General features: G+C 43.1%; 1 protein-coding gene across 1 annotated transcript in view; it reads right to left on the bottom strand.

Annotated features, from left to right (window-relative positions):
• Positions 1 to 19405, bottom strand: part of Bmper (BMP binding endothelial regulator) — a 253931-nt gene that overhangs the window by 176647 nt on the left and 57879 nt on the right. The window contains exons 5-6 of the mRNA XM_006991683.4: positions 16070 to 16160; positions 12314 to 12396 (exon numbers count right to left, since the gene is read on the bottom strand). Coding sequence (XP_006991745.1) covers positions 12314 to 12396; positions 16070 to 16160 — 174 coding nt within the window. The remainder of the gene's footprint in view (positions 1 to 12313; positions 12397 to 16069; positions 16161 to 19405) is intronic.

The following is a 19405-nucleotide window of genomic DNA, read 5'->3' as shown; positions in this document are numbered from 1 at the left end:
AGAACTCCTGCAGCCTGTCGGCGGAGAACAGTCTGGAGAAATGACGGCCTTTTTTTTTATTATTATGGATATCAACTTCTCTTTTGCTTAATTCCAGTAATGCTGAGATATTAAAAATTCTCGTGTGGCTTTCTAGCTTAGCATCTGAAACATACTGCCCCTGATCATTGTCACAGTCATGTTGTCTGACTCTGTGTATCACAGAGTATGGGGAGAAAGACTGGGCAAAGGCAGGGTCCTCAGAAGCATGTGGCTATGGTGTCTGGCCCTGGAGCCAGCTCCCTACCCTTTGCTCATTTCACAGTGCATGGGCCACAGAAGGCCCCACTCATGGGGCCTGTTTCCTCTGCAGTTTGCTTGGTATTTTAACCCATATCTTCAGGGACGCAGAACAGGCAGGTGGGTCGTGGCTTATACCTCCGTGTAGCCTGGGAAATGGGCTGCAGAGGAGCATGCTAGGTGTATGCAAGGGCGTGCTTTTCTCCTGTGTGTTGTGATACAGTACTCCCTGGCCTTTGGGGAGAATTGTGGCTCCTTGAGATTCCAACACATTGCTGCTTCCACACCGAACAAATGGTACCGTTTAAAATTCCACTCGGAGGGAATGGTGGTAATTGAAGCCATTCATGGGACCACAAAGGCACTGCCACCCTCCAAATTGAACATTTGAATGACATTTAAAAGGTGCCAAAATGTGTAATCAATTCATTCAAAAGATATTTCCTGAATATCTAGTGTGCAAAGCTCTGGGATGGTTGCTCAAGGCAAGATCAAGACTATAGTGAGAACAATCCGTGGTACTTGAGGAACACAGGGACAGCTTGTAGGGCGCCAGAAGTCCCTGAAAAGGTGATGGGTCAGGAAAAGGGGTGCAGTGCACAGGAGTACAGGAGCAGGTCAGCATCAGCAACAGAGAAAGGAGTGCGGAGACGACACCACAAAATGGAAAGTATCAGTTCTCTGGAGAAACGGACCTGGATGTGTGCTGAACTGTGACCAGAGCACTAATATTTCATACTTTCTTCATGGGAAGTTCAGCTTCTCTTTCTCCCAATATCCCAGAGTGCAATGGTGGGATTCCTGTCCCTGCTGTTCCTGGGGGCTGTTTCTGCATTGCAGAACCTCACATCCGCCTGAGTTCAGGTGCGGAAGGGTGGCCACTGACTCACAATGATGCAGTCAGGGATGGGAAGGAATGAGTGGAAATGTAGAAAACCACTGGTCTCATTACCGTGGGAGCTGAAAACACGGCCTCATTTTCCTGCTTTGTAATACATTTGGACCAAGATGAAAAGTAAAGATTAGAGAAGGACCCCAGAAAACTGTGGCATCCTTCACTTTGCAGTTCACATGCCAGGGACATTAAGAGGAGGCATTTGTTCAATGTTCTTAAAAACACTTCAATGTGAGAGGGGCCTCATTCACACATCATCTCCAATATTTACTCCCTCCCCTCCTTTTCATTTCTTTCTTTTCTTTTTTCTTTTCTTTTCTTTTCTTTTCTTTTCTTTTTTTTTTTCTTTTCTACTAAGCATCAGACCCAGGGCTTTTTACACACAGGCAAGTACTCTACCATTGAGCCACACCCCCAGTTTGCAATACAACTTTGAATACCCAACAAAACTTAGACACAAAAAAAACACAATTTACAAAATAAACCTAGATGATTAATAAACATAGAAAATTAGAACACAAATAACACATACTGAACAACACATGGAAAAACTGTTTCAGGATGGAAACTGGTTCCCAAGTAAAAAAAAAAAAAAAAAACACTCTGGCACAAGAAGACAGGCACCAGATAAGTATACTTCTGATTTGAGTGCAAATCTGGATATCACTTCTTTGAAGTAACTCAGCAATACATACAAATATACCTTAAAGTGTTTGTATTCTTGCTATGTCTCTATGAATTCAGGTCGAGTAAATAATCAAAGATTAATAAAAGCAAAGATTTTCAAAGATTTTCAAAGATGTCTGTCACATTATTCATAATAGTAGAAATTAAAAATATAAAATTCAAAAAGGAAAAAATGATTAAATCATAGTGTGCTGATGGGATACTATGCAACTGTGAAAACTGTGCTCAACAGTCTTTTAGTGAAGTTGACATACATTCACAATACTGGGTGGATGCACATTATCCAACATGCTTAGGGCCAAAAGTCTGTCAGATTTTTGTTTCATTTTGTTCTTTGATTTCACGATATTTTAATCTGATCCTAGAGCTCAGTGATAAAGTTCTTGATTTCCATGCCCAACACCATGAGTTCAATCTCTAGCATCCCCCCCCCACACACAAAAAAAGCATTTGCATCAACTTTACTGGTTGCTCACTCCCAATCCAAAGCCTTGGAGTCTGAAGTGCTGCAAATTTTGAAACTCCTCCAGCACTTTTTGTATATTGTAGTATTTGTAATTGTTTTTTAACCTCCGGTGTTTAGGTTAGTAAGTTCCAATGTTAAGTGAAGATAACAAGGATGGTGACCTACGTGTAAATGCAGTACCATTTAGCTATGTAACGATATTGTCTGGAGAGAAAGACTGGACAGAAATACATAAAATCCTATTGCAATGGGTTATTTTGAGTTGTACAATTATTTATACTTTCTAATACATCGGGTGTTTCCTGACCATCATAAACTACATGTAGGACAGAACACATTGCACCGTGGTTTGATTGGGGTTTAGTTTCAATAATTGCATTCAAGTCCGTGTATTGTAAACTGCCTGATGAGTCTCAGCACCCACACAGTATCTAACATAAAGCAGGTACTTGATCATTGTTAAACTAATGACTGACTGGCTAGACATGAATGAGAAGATGGGAATAAGAACGGACAGGGAGTTGAACAGTTTTCCAAGGTTTAGTAGAATTGCTCTCTCCTGGAGTTTTCAGGAGACAAGAAAAGCTCCTCTTGTGACAGACTTGGAAGCCACCTCCTCTGCAGACTAAGAAGGATGCTGAGCTTCTTCTTAGACACATGAGCTCCCAGGACCCCCACCAGGTATCGATGCCCCCCACCGGATAGATGTTTGTTTCTATCCCTCCCTTGAAGCAGACAGAGAAAGAGAGGGTGACTCCATCCCAGAAACAAGCACATTTTTCCTGCATACTCATCACACTTTGGCAGGAGAAGCACTATAGATCATAGTGCCTCCGTCCCCAACTGATGCAAGGGTAATAGATATGTGTTCTTCATCCTCTCCAGCACCATTGTGACATATGCTCAGGCTGACTGCCTGAGTATGAAATCTGGTATGAGTTTAAACTTGCTTAGTCTTGTGAATTAGAGGGAGGAAGTGTAATTCACTTTTATTGTGTTGATATCTCTTGCATCAGATTTGGGGTTCTTCTGTGGGTGCTCGCAAGTGCCATTATCTTCCCCTTAAAATTCTCGGTGGTTGTTTACCGCACAGACTCAAATGGCATTTCTCAGCTTCAAATGTCTACAATCAGTCATAGATAATATCTCCAAACTACGCTGGCTGCTTGCTAAGGTGGGTGGCTTGAGAGCTAGGCAGCACAGTTTTCTGTTCTCGGAGCTCTGCAACTTGAGACAAGCTACCGAGTTTCTCACAGATTCAGTTTTTCTCACCAAAAGAAGAGCTACTATCACTTAGGCTGTAGGATAATTGGGAAAATAAACATTCAAGTGCTAAGTGGAACACATTTAGCAATAGAAGCTCTCATTATCAACAATTCTTTTGCAAAGAAATCACTTGCTGGTCTCTTTTCAAACTATGTTTTCATATAAATCTTCAAACACTGTGCAAGAAATTTCTGGTTTTGATGTTGGGATTATTGTTGGCATGGTAACTCCCTATGTAGAAAAATAACTTCACAGGAAGCCTCAGCTATAAATTATATAGGGCACCAACCATAAGGAATTTTGTAAGCTATAAAAATAAGACACCTATGCAAATATTTCTTGAAAATTCATGAGATGGGATTTAAAATGTGGGATAGATATTCTCAAGCTTTTCACATTGGAAAGATAAAAAATAGTTTTAAAAACATGCTAAAGGAATCATCTAATAAAAGCTAAAACTCAGCTGATAAACTCTTAAATGCACACAGGGGAAACCTTCCCCTTGAGCTTTCTGCCAATCTTAACCTAATATTCCATGAAATTTACCCAATCAAAACCAAGTCCTCACATTGAAAGACCCACCTTAAATCACACCCTGACTTTATCCTCTTCCTCCTAAGATACAATTAGGTCTCTATCAAGGTAATTATCAATAATCACAGTAGGCAGTTAATCTAGTGTTATCTCAAAACAGCGCGTTTGGGTGATTTTTCAACATTAAATATACGAGAGTTGTACACTCATGGCTTCAAACTAAGAATTCTGATAAACTATTAGAACGATTTTTAGAAAACAAGTACTATCATACCTACTCACATTCATTACAACATAGACCATCAACACGTAACTTCATGGTCCAGCCTAGAAGAAGCACAATACCAGTTACTTTTCTAAGCATGTTGGAGGTCCCTTCTAGAGGCTAGAAGCTTTCTAACCCTGTAAGAAAAAGAACTTGTCTTGTTATTGCTCGGTGGACTGTTTAAAGCCAAGACCACTTTTGTCCTCAGAGTGATAGACCTACAATGAAATTGAAACATATTTTAAAAAAAATGTACCAATGTTTTAGACTAGTTATAAAAACTCCTCTGAGGTTTTTGGCCTGCATAAGTCAGATAAACTGCCCACATTGATTTAATTCTCTCAATAATTGCTCAATTCTCCAATTTATTGCTCAAATGTAGCCAAATTTCTCCCCATGGACAGGGAAGACATAATGAAAGCCTGTGACTAAAATGCGCCAAAATTGTACTTACTATCACAAGTAAGGCAAAGGCCATGAGAGGGGACAGGCATGGAGGGGCTTGAGTCCTGAGATTGGCATGGCTGGGAGTGCACAGCCTCGACTTCTGTGGCATCACGTGACCACCGAAATGATAATGTCTCCCTCTGCTTCCTATTTCAGGTTGTACAATCCCAGCTAGAACAACTTCATTCTACGGTCAAATCTAAGGGTACAGGACCAGCCTCCTCTTTAAAAGCTCTGCTACCGTGAGTGACCCTCATCACTGGTGGCCACATCCTGTTACAACTTCTGCTGCCAGGAGCTGTGGGAACCTTTCTGGCTTGCAGGGCACTTCTCAAGTAAGACAGCCCCTGGGAAGCCATATCCTTGCCATATGAAGATGTTTTCGTAAGTGCTGCAGCAGCTGGCCCAAATCTACCTTCCTTCCTGCACCCCTCCTCCACAGAAGCTCACGCCTCTCCCCCTTCCCTGCTGAACTGGTGAACTGGTGAACATTAAAAATGTTCACAGGGAGGGCAAGGGGGAAGCTGGGTGGAGAGCAGGGCTCTGGCAGATAGGGAGCAAGGTGATGCAGGCGGAATAGAAAACAAGGTCAGCATCATTTGCACTTGGATGTGGTCATTATTAGCAATACCCAGCATGTCCTCCAAGCACCAAAAAGACAAAATCAGCAGTTCCCCCAATGTATAGAGCTAAATAAAATCATCAAATAATTGTGTATTTCAAAAAGGAAGTGCAAAAGCAGTTGAACAGTCTCAACCCAAAACAGTGATTGATGGCTGAAGTGATCAATATACCCGCTGCCCTAATCAGGGCACCATGCACTATGTACGGGTACAGACTGACCACACTGTGCCTTCCTATTATGTACAACTACTTTAAATTACAAAGAAAAAAGATATTTTAAAGATCATCAAAATTATCTAATAACTAAGCATTTTGATGGTTTGGCGAACGAAACATGGGATTTTGTGGGAAAACAAAACAAGTTTCCTTCAAGACAAAATGTTCCAGTTTCTAACACAAAATAAGTGGGTGCTCACTAAAGATGGGGGTGATGATGAGGAAAAGAAAAGGGGAAAGGAAAAGGAGAGCAGGAAGGTAGCATGTATCCAGGCGAAGAGGTATCAGACTGGCCTTTCTCAAGCTTCATTAGTCTAATGGCCCCTCTGGTGAGGCTTCCAGGCTGTGGCTTTGGCTTCCATGGGCCTCCAAGAGGAATCAAGAGGCCTCATTTCTAAAAACATGCGGAAGAGGTCCAGTGTCAGGGTAACCAGTCCAAAGGCCAGAAAATCAAGAGAAAAGAGAATCTGGAAATGGACCAAGTGGCCAGGACAGGATATCTTAAGGAATGCAGGCTAGGAGAGGGAGGTCACAGGACCTCCGTCTTCTCTGTTCCCCACAAACAACCTTCCTCGGAGTTCCAGTCTCCCTGGGAGACACGTTTTGCAATATGTCAAGTGTAAGTGGGAGCAAAGGTGTTTATGGACTTCAGGGCTGCTAGTGCCAATAAAGCAGAGCTCCTCCATCTCAGACAGCCCATTAACAACCCATGTTTATTAGTTAAAATGTTCTGAATTTAGCACGCCTTTGTCAGCAAAAGCAATTGATCTTGGCCAGTTAATTTGGCTGGTTTTACAGACTGAGGCCTTACCACTTCTTCAAGAGGATCCTACATCACTGTGCAGCTACCTCCTCTTGTCAACAATTTTCAAGAACCCTGAGCCTATAGGGTCCCTAAAACAGAGTGTTAAAAACAACAACAACAACAACAATAACAATTACAACCTTGAAGATGGGTTTTAGAGAAATGCCTGTGCCAACTGCCACCACATTTCCTGAACATCTGACTAAGCAGTTGTGTATTAGACAGACAGAGATACATATATACATGAATGGCAGGTAGGTACATAGATGCGTAAGTATGCAGATGACAGATGATTAATAAATAGATGATAGATAGAGATAGATGAGTGGTAAATGGGTGATAGATGACAGAGAGATAGATAGATAGATAGATAGATAGATAGATAGATAGATAGATAGATAGATAGATAGATAGATATAGATATAGATAGATAGATATAGGCAGGCAAGTAATAGAACCTCAAGCTCAAACCCAATGAAGTATAATGCTTTAACAAATGTTCAACATGCTCCAGACTTAAGAAATAATCATTGCTATGCTTTAAAACTAACGCAGTACTTATATCAAACACATCTTATAAGAAACATGCTCTAATATGACCCAGACAAATGTATGGAACAGCTAAGGGAATGCAAACCATCACTCCCCTGATTAGTATCGGGACTCTGGATAATCCTCTTGGCTCTTATTTATGGAGTGTAAATGGGGCTGATATAGTTTAATGGGTGATGATAAAGTCCTGAAGTTCCTGACTGAGTCATGATGATATTCACACCTAAAAATGTTGGACTCTTTGCTCCTGGAATGGCTGGGAGGAAAGAGTTGTGCAGTCCTCTCCAGATATCATCAAAGGCTAGCATGTCCTCAGCTGTCTGGAATGCCATGCATACTGTCCTGACTAAACCAGGATCTAAAGTCATATGCAAAGCATTTGTTTCATTAGCGAAGGCATCCATCTCGGTCAGATGAAGCGCCTTTCTGGTGGTCTGCCTCTGTCACCACATCACAAAAACACAGCTACACAGATTTCCAAAAAACTGGAGAGTGTAAAGAGGGGGACCGGACTTAACATGCAAGCCACACAGCAAAGATAATGTTTTACTTGAGAGAAGGGGCACTTTAGTCACCCATCAGCCAGTGGATACATAAGGGATACACACTTCAGACACACTCAACTCCAGAGCAAATGGTAAGTAAAGGATAACGGGACAGTGGACTACGGTGAGTATCTCAGACCAAAGTTGGTTGGCTTGATATAGTATGGAAGAGAAAACATTACTTTCTCTTAGTGTACTACATGAAAACAGACCAGAGAAGAGAAGGGAGAGAAGATTCCAAACACTACCGAGCACATGGTGGTGAGCACTGAGGACACGAAGTTGAACATAGAAAGGACAGCATGTCCTCTGCTACAGCTAACACAGAGAACAAGAAAATAAAGCAGTAAGTGGGACACCCGGGGCCATATATTTTACTGAATTTACACACATACATACATACATACATACGTGTGTGTGTGTGTGTGTGTGTGTGTGTGTGTGTGTGTGTGTGTGAGGGAAAGAGGAAGAGAGAGACAGAGATGGAGACAGACTGAATGGGGGCAGAGGAAAGGAAGGCAGGCAGGTATGCTAACAAGTTAGAGCCACAGCACCTCAGAAATACAAGTGAGAAAAGACTGTCACTTCTGGTTGAAAAATATGGGGTGCACAGAAAAGTGGATTAATGTAGTTATGACCAACTTAGAAAGCTTACACACTCTCCAAATGAACAAGGCAGAGCATGGACAAGGACAGCAGATGGGCATGAAAGAGAACGAGGGATAAGGACAGTGAGCACTGGTGGCCAGTGTTCTGAACATATCTGTATGTATAGGTATGTGTAGACCCACGTGTACATCCATATGCAAAGCCATGAGCATGCTAGCAGGTGCGTGTTGATAAGCATATGGATCACACATATGCACATACATCTCTGTTGTAGATAAGCTCAGATGCTTCGATATCCTCATCTGCTCAAATTTGTCACCTGAGGTCACAGCCAGTTAGCTAACATCAAGACCTGTGTTTCTTCCTCTTCTGCTGAGGAGCACTTTGTCATTTGAGTGGCAGCTAGAAATATCAGACAACTGACACCCTTCCAGAGACAGTTCTCAGTCAATGGCCGATGGGAACTGACATAAGTACATCTCAGACCCCAATCCTCAAGGAGAAAAAAAAATCTGTGGCCCAGAATTTATGCAGGCTTCAAGAGGTTCCTAGGCAGACTAAGATCTACCTACAATGGCAGTTCGATGAGGTCCTGCTTCATCTCTGTTCCTGTAACAAAATTCCACAGGTTGAGTAATTTATAAAGAACAGAAACTTAGTGTCCAAAGTTCTTAAGGATGAAAAACACAGAATAAGGCACCCAGTTTGGCTGGTGAGAGCTGCTTTTTGCTCCCAGATATTGCCTATAATTCCAGAGGAGAGGAATTCTGTGCGCTCACATAACACAGGAAGAGGGAGGGTAGAGAGAGGTCACACTCCTCCCTTAGAGCACTTACAAATCCACCCATAATAGCAGATCCTCATGCTTAAGGAACTCCTCAAGTACCCATTTGTCAACTCTACCACAGTGGAAATGAATTTTAAATACATGATTCGGGGAAGGGTAGTGTACACTCAACTGGATGTCCCCTTCCTCATCTCATCTCCCATATCAACCCATAAACTACCAACAGTAAGTTGTTTGCCTCAGGGTCTGTTTCTAGGGAAAGGCAAATTTAGATATGTAGATGTGTTTTCAGATTAGTGTTTACAGTCATTCTTCTATAAGTTTGCATAGTTATGTGTATCCTCATGTCTCTATGTATATATAAACAGACTGATAAATACAGACTATGTGCACACAAATATGCATCCACATAAATAAAGTTGTCTCTCCATACCCGTGGGTTATACAACTGTCCATCCAACCTCTCACAGATTCAAGGATGTTTGGGAAACTGTCTATACTGACCATATCAAACGTTTTTGTCATTATTCCCCAAATAGTATGCACATTTGAACATACAAGTATGCTTGCATTGCTCTCCATGCAACATTAGCATTCCCTCTCTGTTGAAAAGTATGGTCCTCCTCTGTAGGGGAAACTACAGACTATTGCGCTGAAAGCCCCCCCCCCCCCGCACCCTATCCAACCTCTCCCTCAAGTCCATTCTATCCACAGAACCTCTTCAGTCCAGCATTCTGTCTCACGGTGGCACTGGTTAAAATCTTCCAGTCCTACCCTCTCATTCAGTAAGAGATTACCTCACACCTTTGCACACAGTACACAGCAAAATTCCCAACCCAGCTGCTGGACAACCCTGGCAGGCAACAGAATCAGGTTTGGAACATGACTCTCGAAAGCAAACATCCCCACAGCCACCACACCCGAGACAGGGCCTTTAGCTGCCCAGACATCAGTTTTTCTTTCATTTTTTTTAAAAGTGAACTACATCAAAAGGTAGCAAAAGGGAAGACTGTTTTAAGACCAGGCCATTTTAACAATGAGCTACCAGAACAAACGTTTATACCTCAGACCTTTGTGTTCATGAAAAGAATGACTGCTGTGAGCTTCTCGTATCCTAGCGCACAACACACCCTGTCCTCAAGTGTGAGTCCATCCTTTCTCCTGCTTACTATACTAGTCTAAAGCGGTAGTTCTCAATCTTCCCAATGCTGAGACCTTTTAATACAGATCCTCATGTTGTGGTGACCCCAACCATAAACTCATTCCATTGCTACTTCCTAATCGTATCTTTGCGACTGATATGAACTGTCATGTAAATATCTGATATCTGATACGTGACCCTGAGGGGTCACAACCCCCAGGTTGAGAACCACTGGTAAAGACTGGCAATGAGGAACTTAGGCAAAGCCACGGGTTGCACTTTAAGTGATGAGGACAGCAAGAGGGAGAACTAGAAGGAAGCCAGGACCACAGGCGCACAGGAAACGGGATTAACGTGCAGGAAGGGATAGATAGACATTACAGGCCTGGGGAGAAGCAGCTAAGCAAGAAGGCCGGGACAAAGGTCTTTAGATTTCTGTTTTTCTCAACTGGAAATGAAAACAGGATTTCCAGGGGCCTGAACTTGGCCTTCAGTGGGTTTCATGCCACACACACTGAATTTAAAAAGACATGAAATCCACATACCTTGGTATATTTAAGCCTCTGACCCCTATACTCATAAACTCATTTCCAGTCCCAGTTCTGGAAACTTCTGACTGACACCATTGGCGAAACTACAGAGATTTCTCATCCTTCTTGGCACCTGCCAAGTTCCTTCCCCATGGAGGGTTGACTGTCTGACTTTGGCACACCTTTTACAGAAAGACAATTTGTTGATGTGTACATTTACAATTTCCTATTGCAATCTGCCTTGTTTCTCCTCAACCGACTCCCAAAAGATTGACATTGGAACAAAACAAAACAGAAAACGTTACATATTCCAATACGGAAGAAAAAATCTAGAAATGTGCAATTTTTAACAAAAAGTAGAAATCACCAACAAAAAAATAAGATAGAGCTATTTACCCACAGTAAGAGAGAAGACAGAAGACGTATGGAGATGTACACGCTCATGTTTGCCTTCATTAGGAAGTTTCTTTTGTGTTTGTAATATACTGCATAAATCCAATGTTGTTTTCTATCTAGACAAATGCACATGCATGCCTCTTCTTCCCTGGCTCCCTCCCTCTCTTCCTTCCTTTCCTCACTTCCATACGAATGCCGTCACATGAGCCTGGTCATGTTTACTCTGAACTGGACTCAAGGTTGAATGGGCATGTGCTACAGATGGAAACTACTAGAAAAGACTCAGGGAGAGCTGTGACTTCCAGGACTCCACATGCCTCTGCTTTTGTAAGAATAGGATGGTGGCGCTCCTTGTGTATTTATTTTTACTGTACTCAGATGCATTTGTGTCACTAGTGACTTGGAAAACATATGCTCTAACAATATATGCTGTACTGCTTACTGTATTACTAACAGTCTATGCCATAGTAGCGCCTCCTGTGAATACCCTGGAGCAATGGTTGAACACCAGACACCCCATCACCACTGGTTTTACTTCTGATTTAAAATATATTAAAAATATATTAAATATTAAAATATATTAACTTAAAAATCCCCTTTAAAATCATAGTACAGGCCAAACTCTTTTCCTCATTCTTAAGTGGCTTGAAAAGATGGGTCTATGAGTGTCTCACTAATTTCTACCCTGCCATGAACCTGTTATTTACGAATAATTTATACCCATCAGTTCCCTACAACCATAGGTGACCAGCCTTCACCTCACCTCACAGAGCACACCGAGACTAGCTCTGTTCTCATCCACTCCCCATTTTGACTGCACTGCAGTTAGAACTACCTCAGCAAGAAGCCCTGCTCCTCCATGAAACAGACGACCCATGGTCTTCCCCAAGTGGAGGTGGAATGACTCCTCCAATTGAGGGGACAGTGGATCTTAATGACAAGCCAGTTTGCTCTCCAGAGGACACTGAACAAGGTCTGCAGACATCAATGGTTATACAGTTGAGGAACTAGTAGGGCAAGCCCAGCGGTGATGCTGAACATTCTGGAATGAATGCATGCAAACTGGTCCATAGCACAGACCCCCAGCCCAGAAGGTCATCAGCAGCAGAGCTGAGAAGCTTGCCTCACATGGAGTGGGTTTTCCCCTGGCTTCACATCATGAAAGTCTAATGAGGGGAGCAAGTAAAAGATGATTCTGCTCTGTTTCCTAGTGAATTCGAGAAGCAGTTAACCCTAGGATCACCTGAGCAATGACCTAGCAGTACTTACAACACAGGAACACTTGATACATTTGCTTCCTTCTGGCTGAAATTCTTCCCCTTCTTGGTACTGCACACCTTCGAACACACAGCCTGGAAAGCAAGGAACTTGCAATTAGGACAGCAGATCTGACTCAGCATGGCATGATCCTTCCACTGTCTGATTACCGTTTCCCGGCTGTAACCTCCGCCTCTACCCAGTACAGATCCCCTTTGATCACAGTATCATGCATAATTAAAAGGGGAAAATGATACAATTCCAATGATTGGCATGTTGGCACAGGTCCAGAGACCCTGAAGATGATAGAAAACAAATGACAGTGGAACTGGAGTCAGCCCGTGGCCAGCAGATGTGCTACAGTGACTCATGCAGGGAGACTTTGGCGCTCCAGCAGGATCGTGCTGACCACAGCCAGGAGAACGAACTCCAGAGAGGTCAGAAGAGGCCAAAGCAAGGCCGAGGGAGGGAAGGATGAGATGAGAAAGAGCAGATGCCTCTGTGGGCGGCCCGTTGAGTACCAGGAATTACACAGCCTATTCCTGGCCCAGCATGCCGTTGGCTCCCACGTCACCTTCCAGTACTGCAGAAAAGGACCTCACTCTCTCTTCCCACAGACGAGAAAAACACAGCAGGTGACTGAGTTGTAATATGAACTCGGTTTACACGTGATGCCTCTACGGAGGGCCACGCACAAAGGCAATAATGGGCTGGGACAAGACAGGATGTGCCCTATGGTTTTCGGCTCTACTCTGTGTGTTAAGGGGCTGTAGCCCCTGCCAAGTTTAGGTTATAAATGTCCTCGCCTGCAGGAGATGCTTCCTATTCAGAAAGAAGCTCAGGGCAGTTTACTCTAAAGGACCTGAGACACAGGCTGGCAAGCAACTGAGTCACACCAACCATAGGACTGTCAGCGAATGGCAAGACCACTTCCTTCAGGACTTTCCCCACAGTAGACAACGTTGGAAGTAGAACCGCCTGTGGTAGGCTTTTGTGAAGGACACAGAAGTTCTCCAAACAATGTCAGAAGAAATCACCAAATGCTTGAAGGAATTGGTTCCTGATGAAGGAGAATGAACTTGCTCTGGCTAACCTGGCTCCTGGTTCTGTCCATCTTCAAGCTAAGTGTGACTCTTTGCTCAATAAAAAGAGATGAAGATAAGTGCTGAATCCAAGATACAAAAGCCAAATGATGTAAAGGGAAAAGCAAATGATGACCCAGGTCTTTTTATAGCTATACCCATAGCTAGCAATCAGCTATCTCCTCGATATTCTGGATGATTTTGTAAACCTTGGTAGCATGGTCTTCCCAGTGGTTGTGTCTCAGCACCACTCATAATGACAGATGCTTAACAGCCTATTTGCAAAGGACATTTCCAACAAAGTGTCTTCGATCCTTCCCCATGTTTACACCTCTGACTCTGCATATGGCTTGCCACAACAATCTGTATTTGACAGCTTAAACAACAGAATTCAAAATAATTTTATTTCCATCACACCCACCATCCTTGAGCAATCCTCAGACTACAATGAAGGGGCAGACAACCAAGAATGCCCTGAAATTCATTTCAGGAGGAAATTGCCCACGTGCTTGTCATTACAGAGGATGCCAGTCTGATCAATGGCAGATGCCAGTTCTTCTGAATTACCAGGGTAAACCCCCTAAGGCATTCCTTGACTGTCCCTATCTAGACATGGCTGAGGCTTCCCTGCCTCCAAGACAAAGGATGAGACATTCTGGAGATGACTCCTTCTGAATCTTCCAGTTTGCATCTCGACCACGGTCGTTAGAATTCAGGATAAGGAGCAAAGCTGATAGTTATTCACATCCCCAGGGCTCCATGGCTGTGCAGTAGTCAGGGGAGGTATGTGGCACTGGCATAATCATTTTTAAATATTTCCCTCCCAGGGTACCAGAGCCTCAATAGAATACTTCTCTGGGTATTGATGGAATAGGTAGTATGATTTCTTGGTGAGGAAGGAGAAGGGATCTGATTCCAGCCCCATCGATGGTCCTTGGTCACTGAGGCCCTCATATAAGTGGGTCTGATTTCTTGTTGTCTTATAGACAACACTTCGTACATCCTTGGATGGTTGTGAGGACTTAACCCTTCGATGTGTACAAGAATGAAGCTCAACTCTCTCCTTCCTGGGAACTGAACCAAAAGTGCCATGACAGAAACAAGTACTCAAATAGGAAACTTCAACCCTGAAATAAATGCACCCTGCCAACTGCATGTTAATGTTTCAAAGGTAGCCTAAAAACAGGACTATCTTCCAGCGACAGGGTATTTTTTAATATATAGCACAAAGTGTTGAGTTCCAAGGATCCTTTTTTATTACCCCCAATATTACATTGCTCCTTGAGCGCTCCTAAGACTGTGAGGGGGGTCTTGAATTGATTATGCATTGATAAATCAACTGTCTACTCAATAGAACTATAAAATAATTTAGGAATTATTATAAGGTTTAAATTTATAAAGTGAAAATTTTATTTGTCCTGTTATTAGTCTCGAACTTGGCTGCACATAGAAATTACTTAGGCCCAACCAGCAGCCCACCCCTGCCACTGCCTTGAAGATTCAAATAAAATTTGCTAGGAAGCAGCCTAGGCACTAACATTTAGTCTTCCACATACAGTCTGAATAATTGATAATTTGACTTAATAAATCTCCTGTGGGTATCAAAGGACATGCTACCACAGTTCAAATCACCCAGCACACTCCGAGGGGAAAGTATTCAAACAAATCCCTGATCGATACAAAGCAGTTGGCTTATGGAGTTGGTTCGCTTCTGACCAGTTTTTTTCACCTGTGTAAACTGAGGAACTCTCAGTTTCCCAGAAACCCTGGAGTGAAAGAAAGCTGAATAAAGACCTCTCAGGACATGAAGAAAACTAGAAGCGGGGGAAACTGCCCATGGGGTTTCAGTGGGACGGACATATAGAGGAAAGGAGCCTGAGAGCATCTCAGGAGAACTCCCCAAATGAGGCTTCTGCTACCTCAGAGGAAGGGCCAAAGAGTAGCCGGCCCTTTGCACACTACTCCCACAAAGCAAAGAGCAGTAGTTGTGAGTATCATCACTAGTGAGGAAAAGGGCTCAGAGAAGACACAAAACACCTGGCTGAGACTATTGGCCACAGGCTTAAGAGATCAGGAAAAACATCTCTCACCTCAAAATCCCCAGGCTCTCATGAGAGAGCCAGAGAAGACACAGGAGCCCTCCCGCCACCTGAAGGAAAGGCTTCCTCTGCTGTCAGCTCAGCAGAAGGACCCTCTCCAGAAAGACAGAGGGCCCAACTTGTTAAACCACACTGAAAACTGAAACCAACAAAACTCCAAACTAAAGTCATGTGGGACACAGCTCTCAGTTTTCAGAAAACATCTGGTCACCTCATCATCACGATACGCTCTGGCCGCGGTATTGCAATAGGAAATAGTAAAAAACATTCTGAACGCAAGCAGAGCCATAGACCTTCCTTCCAAAATAAGCATTACCTGTGGCCCTGAGTGGAAAGCAGGCCTCTGAGCTCAGGGATTCACAAGCCAAGACCTACAGCACATAGTTCCATTCATGCTGGGCACACAAGAGCCCAATAGACACTGCCACTCGAAGGAGCTTCCTCTCCAAGCTCATTACATGCACAGATGTAAAGTGAAGTCCAGACCGGGGGTCGGGGGGAATGATGCATTGTTGACAGGACACAGCAACCTCAACAGCGCTGTGCTGCACCAGGATGCCAATCCACTCCCCTTTCTTGAGCATTACCTGGACAGGTAGGGCAGCAGGCTCCTGGATGCTCTGAGGGATTTTTACAATAAACAACACAGCGCACCTCAGACTCTGTGACAACACCCTCCTGAAAAACAGAATGTCACAAGTCAGCCCAGCATCACCACTTGAGTTACTCTTTAGGGGAAATAGTGGGACAAATCCAAACCCCCTAAGTGCAGGATTGGCTATTGGGCCTCAAAGACAGTGAAACAACTGAGGCAAGACCTGGCTCACCAGAATGGATGCTTTGGACCTTCATGTACATGTCCTGTCTCCTGTGATTTGTTACATCCTTGCACTTGGGCTTTGGTCCTGCATATTTCCCTTTAAATTTATTTAGGAGGACCTCCTTGCTGGCAGTGAGCTTCTGCCATACTGGTTGGGCATTCATAATTGTTTTAAGTCATCTACAATGGCTGTGTTTTCTAACATTATTACTATGCTGCCAGCCATTAACCACAGCCACAGTAGAGGATTAGAATTAGCATTTGTGTCCAGAAAAAGCACAAGTCTAGAAAAACCCTTACCACCTTCTAGAAAAACAGTTGCCAGCTCTACCATCTTGCAAGTGGCACTTGGCCTCAAGTAGAACCTGGGACTCAAGTTTCTGGCAATAAATGAAAAGATTCGAGAAAATTATTTTTAAGTTCACTTTAAGTTTGTCAAAACATATAGTATCGGTTTAAATGATGAAATCAGGAGAGTCAATAGTAAACTGATCTTGGGACTGTGATATCTAAATGACTATTGAAGCTTTTGGGGTTTGATCATGTGTTTCTTTTTTGAAATGGGGTCTCAAGTGTCTCAAGCTGGTCTCAAACTGGCAGAGGATGACTTTGAACCCCTGGTCCTTCTTCTTCTGCCTCCTGAGCCCTGGGATCACAGGTGTGTGCCACATGACAAATGTCAGGGGAAATACTTTTTAAATTAATTTTCAGGGTCAGTCTTTGTTGAGTTCCCTCTATATTCTCTACCCATTTTTCTAAATGAATTCACATTCTTGATGGTTTGATTTGGGTTTGAATGGAGAACAGCACAGGCTGAAGGCAGATACTAAAATCTCACAGCAAAGCCATTTCTTGAGGGGTCTGCCCCATGGTATCCAACCTAACAAGAGACATTGTATACTGAATGTTTTCATATCGTGCCAGGCTTGGGGGTGGCACTACCAGGAGAATTTATTACATCCTTTATCACATTTGGGAGGAAGGATCCCCAAATTCCAGCAACAGACATTTTTTAAAATGTATTCTTTAGTGCTATAGCTGAAGCAATGCTGTGGGCTAGGGCCAATTTTCCTTCAGTAGCTGCCATCTCAACGGAGACCTTAGGATAATTCTCCGCATACGTGACCTCCAGAATTTTTTCTTCTAGTTAGGAATTAGAAGTGGGCAAAAGTGTAAAATTGTCACCATTGGAACTCCTTTGGCACAGAATATAAGAAATACGTAGAATTCTACGCAAATGGAAACAGATCAGATCATCAGACTTGCTGCCACCTGTCTGGTACCTGTTGTACCTACTGCATGCTGGCATCTGCTAGAAGCATTTTAATGAGTCTCTCTCTTTCTGCTCACCACCTCCAAAAAGGGGGCTCTATCCCCTTTTCCAGAGGTGTGGAGCGTGCACTGATTCTTCTGTTACTGATTTTGTGCCCTGGAGAAAGACTATAATTGTGCTTACTTCATAGCAACAGGATCATGCCCAACAAGTGCCAGAAAGGCCCTTGCCTGTATCCTTCTATGATGTCCCATTCCCTAAGGAAGGAAGTGGGAGGCAGAAGCAGGAAGCTATCTGCTGCAAGTGCATCCCAGAGGTCTGCTTTCCTGCTTGTTGAATGAAAGGACATCATGGGGTGTAAGTGAAGAGAAGGCATAAACGGTGAGCATCATCTTTGGAGGGAATACCCTTTCCCAAATCTTCTGCAGCATTCCGCACTGGAGGATTTCTTCACTTCCAGTAATGATGTGCTCTTCATCGCCAATCCTCTGTGGACTCCACTGATAAGTAGGATGATAGACAGTAGAGGGCACTCTTCATGAAAGGAAATATCCCTCTGTAGAGGCTTCCATTTAATTTAGGGACTATCTTCAACCATTCAAGACTGCAATATTGGCTCCCCTCTAAGCAACGTGAGGATCAATGAGAACTCAGGACTAATGTGCACAGTGCTATTCAGGACTCCTTAGCATGCGTGATTAGCTTGTTTAACAAACCTTGTAACCAAGACTCCTGGAATAACCCTGGCAAAGACAGGAAATGTCATGGAAGAAGGAGCAGGGTATAGCTGAAAATGTTGACAGGGATGTGGACTTTGATGTTGTCACTGAAATTCATTGCCCTTGTGTCTCTGTGACTTGAGTCTGATTAAGTTCACAATCAAAAGTATACCTAGTGTGTAATGATTTAACTTGTGTCTTTCATGCCTACTGTTTATTTCACATACAGCTTACTACACAAGATGAAAATGAAATAAATAGGTCCAATGATCGAGAATGCCTGTTGTACACTAAAAACTACAGAATAATAAAACCATGCATAAATTTATAAAATTCAGATTTCAGGAGCAAAGTGTCAACGTCTCTGAGATAGGATCCGAAACAAACATCCAGTATTATACTCACCTTCCAGTCCTCCTTTGACTGCAAACACATATACCAAGAGGGAGAAATGGGGTTTGGAATAAAGTGACAACATTTTCTCCATAAAAAAATAACTTCATTATTTAAAATTAGAGGAACACTACTTTTTTGAGCAGAAGAAACATAAATTTATTAAGCAAAAGTGAGGAAGAACTCCAAATTGGGGGGGGTGGACTTCAAGAAAAGGATCTTCCACAATTATTGTATTTTTTACTTTACCGTGTGTAGATGTGCATGATGTGTGTGTGGAGGCACTCATGTTATATGCAAATGTGGAGGCCAGAGGACAGCTTTGGCGTCTGTTCTCGCCTTCTGCCTCACTGTGAGGCCTGAGGATTGAACTTGGGCCATAAGACTTGCAAGGAGAGCACAAACCCCACCTCCCTCCGGACTCCATCCCCCGCCCGACTGTTATTTTTGACACAGCATTTCCATACGCTGAGGAAAGGAGGTCAAGAATTTGGGCTGTTTGTTTCCCTTTGGCTCATCGTACCTGGGTTTAACATTTAACATTAGTGGAGCAACTGTTCACTGGAAATTAAACAAAGATCAAAAGATCAACAACACGGGACTCCGCGCCTGCTGAATCTGTGGTTCTTAAACTGGCCAGGTGGAAATCACTAAGCTCCCATGCACTGACTACTTCATTTGAATACAGTTTACAAAGTGGCTCCAGTTCAAAATCTTT

This window comes from Peromyscus maniculatus, chromosome 7, assembly GCF_049852395.1.
Source record: "Peromyscus maniculatus bairdii isolate BWxNUB_F1_BW_parent chromosome 7, HU_Pman_BW_mat_3.1, whole genome shotgun sequence".
NCBI classification, from domain to species: Eukaryota; Metazoa; Chordata; class Mammalia; order Rodentia; family Cricetidae; genus Peromyscus; species Peromyscus maniculatus.
This window is presented reverse-complemented; position numbering and strand designations above follow the sequence as displayed.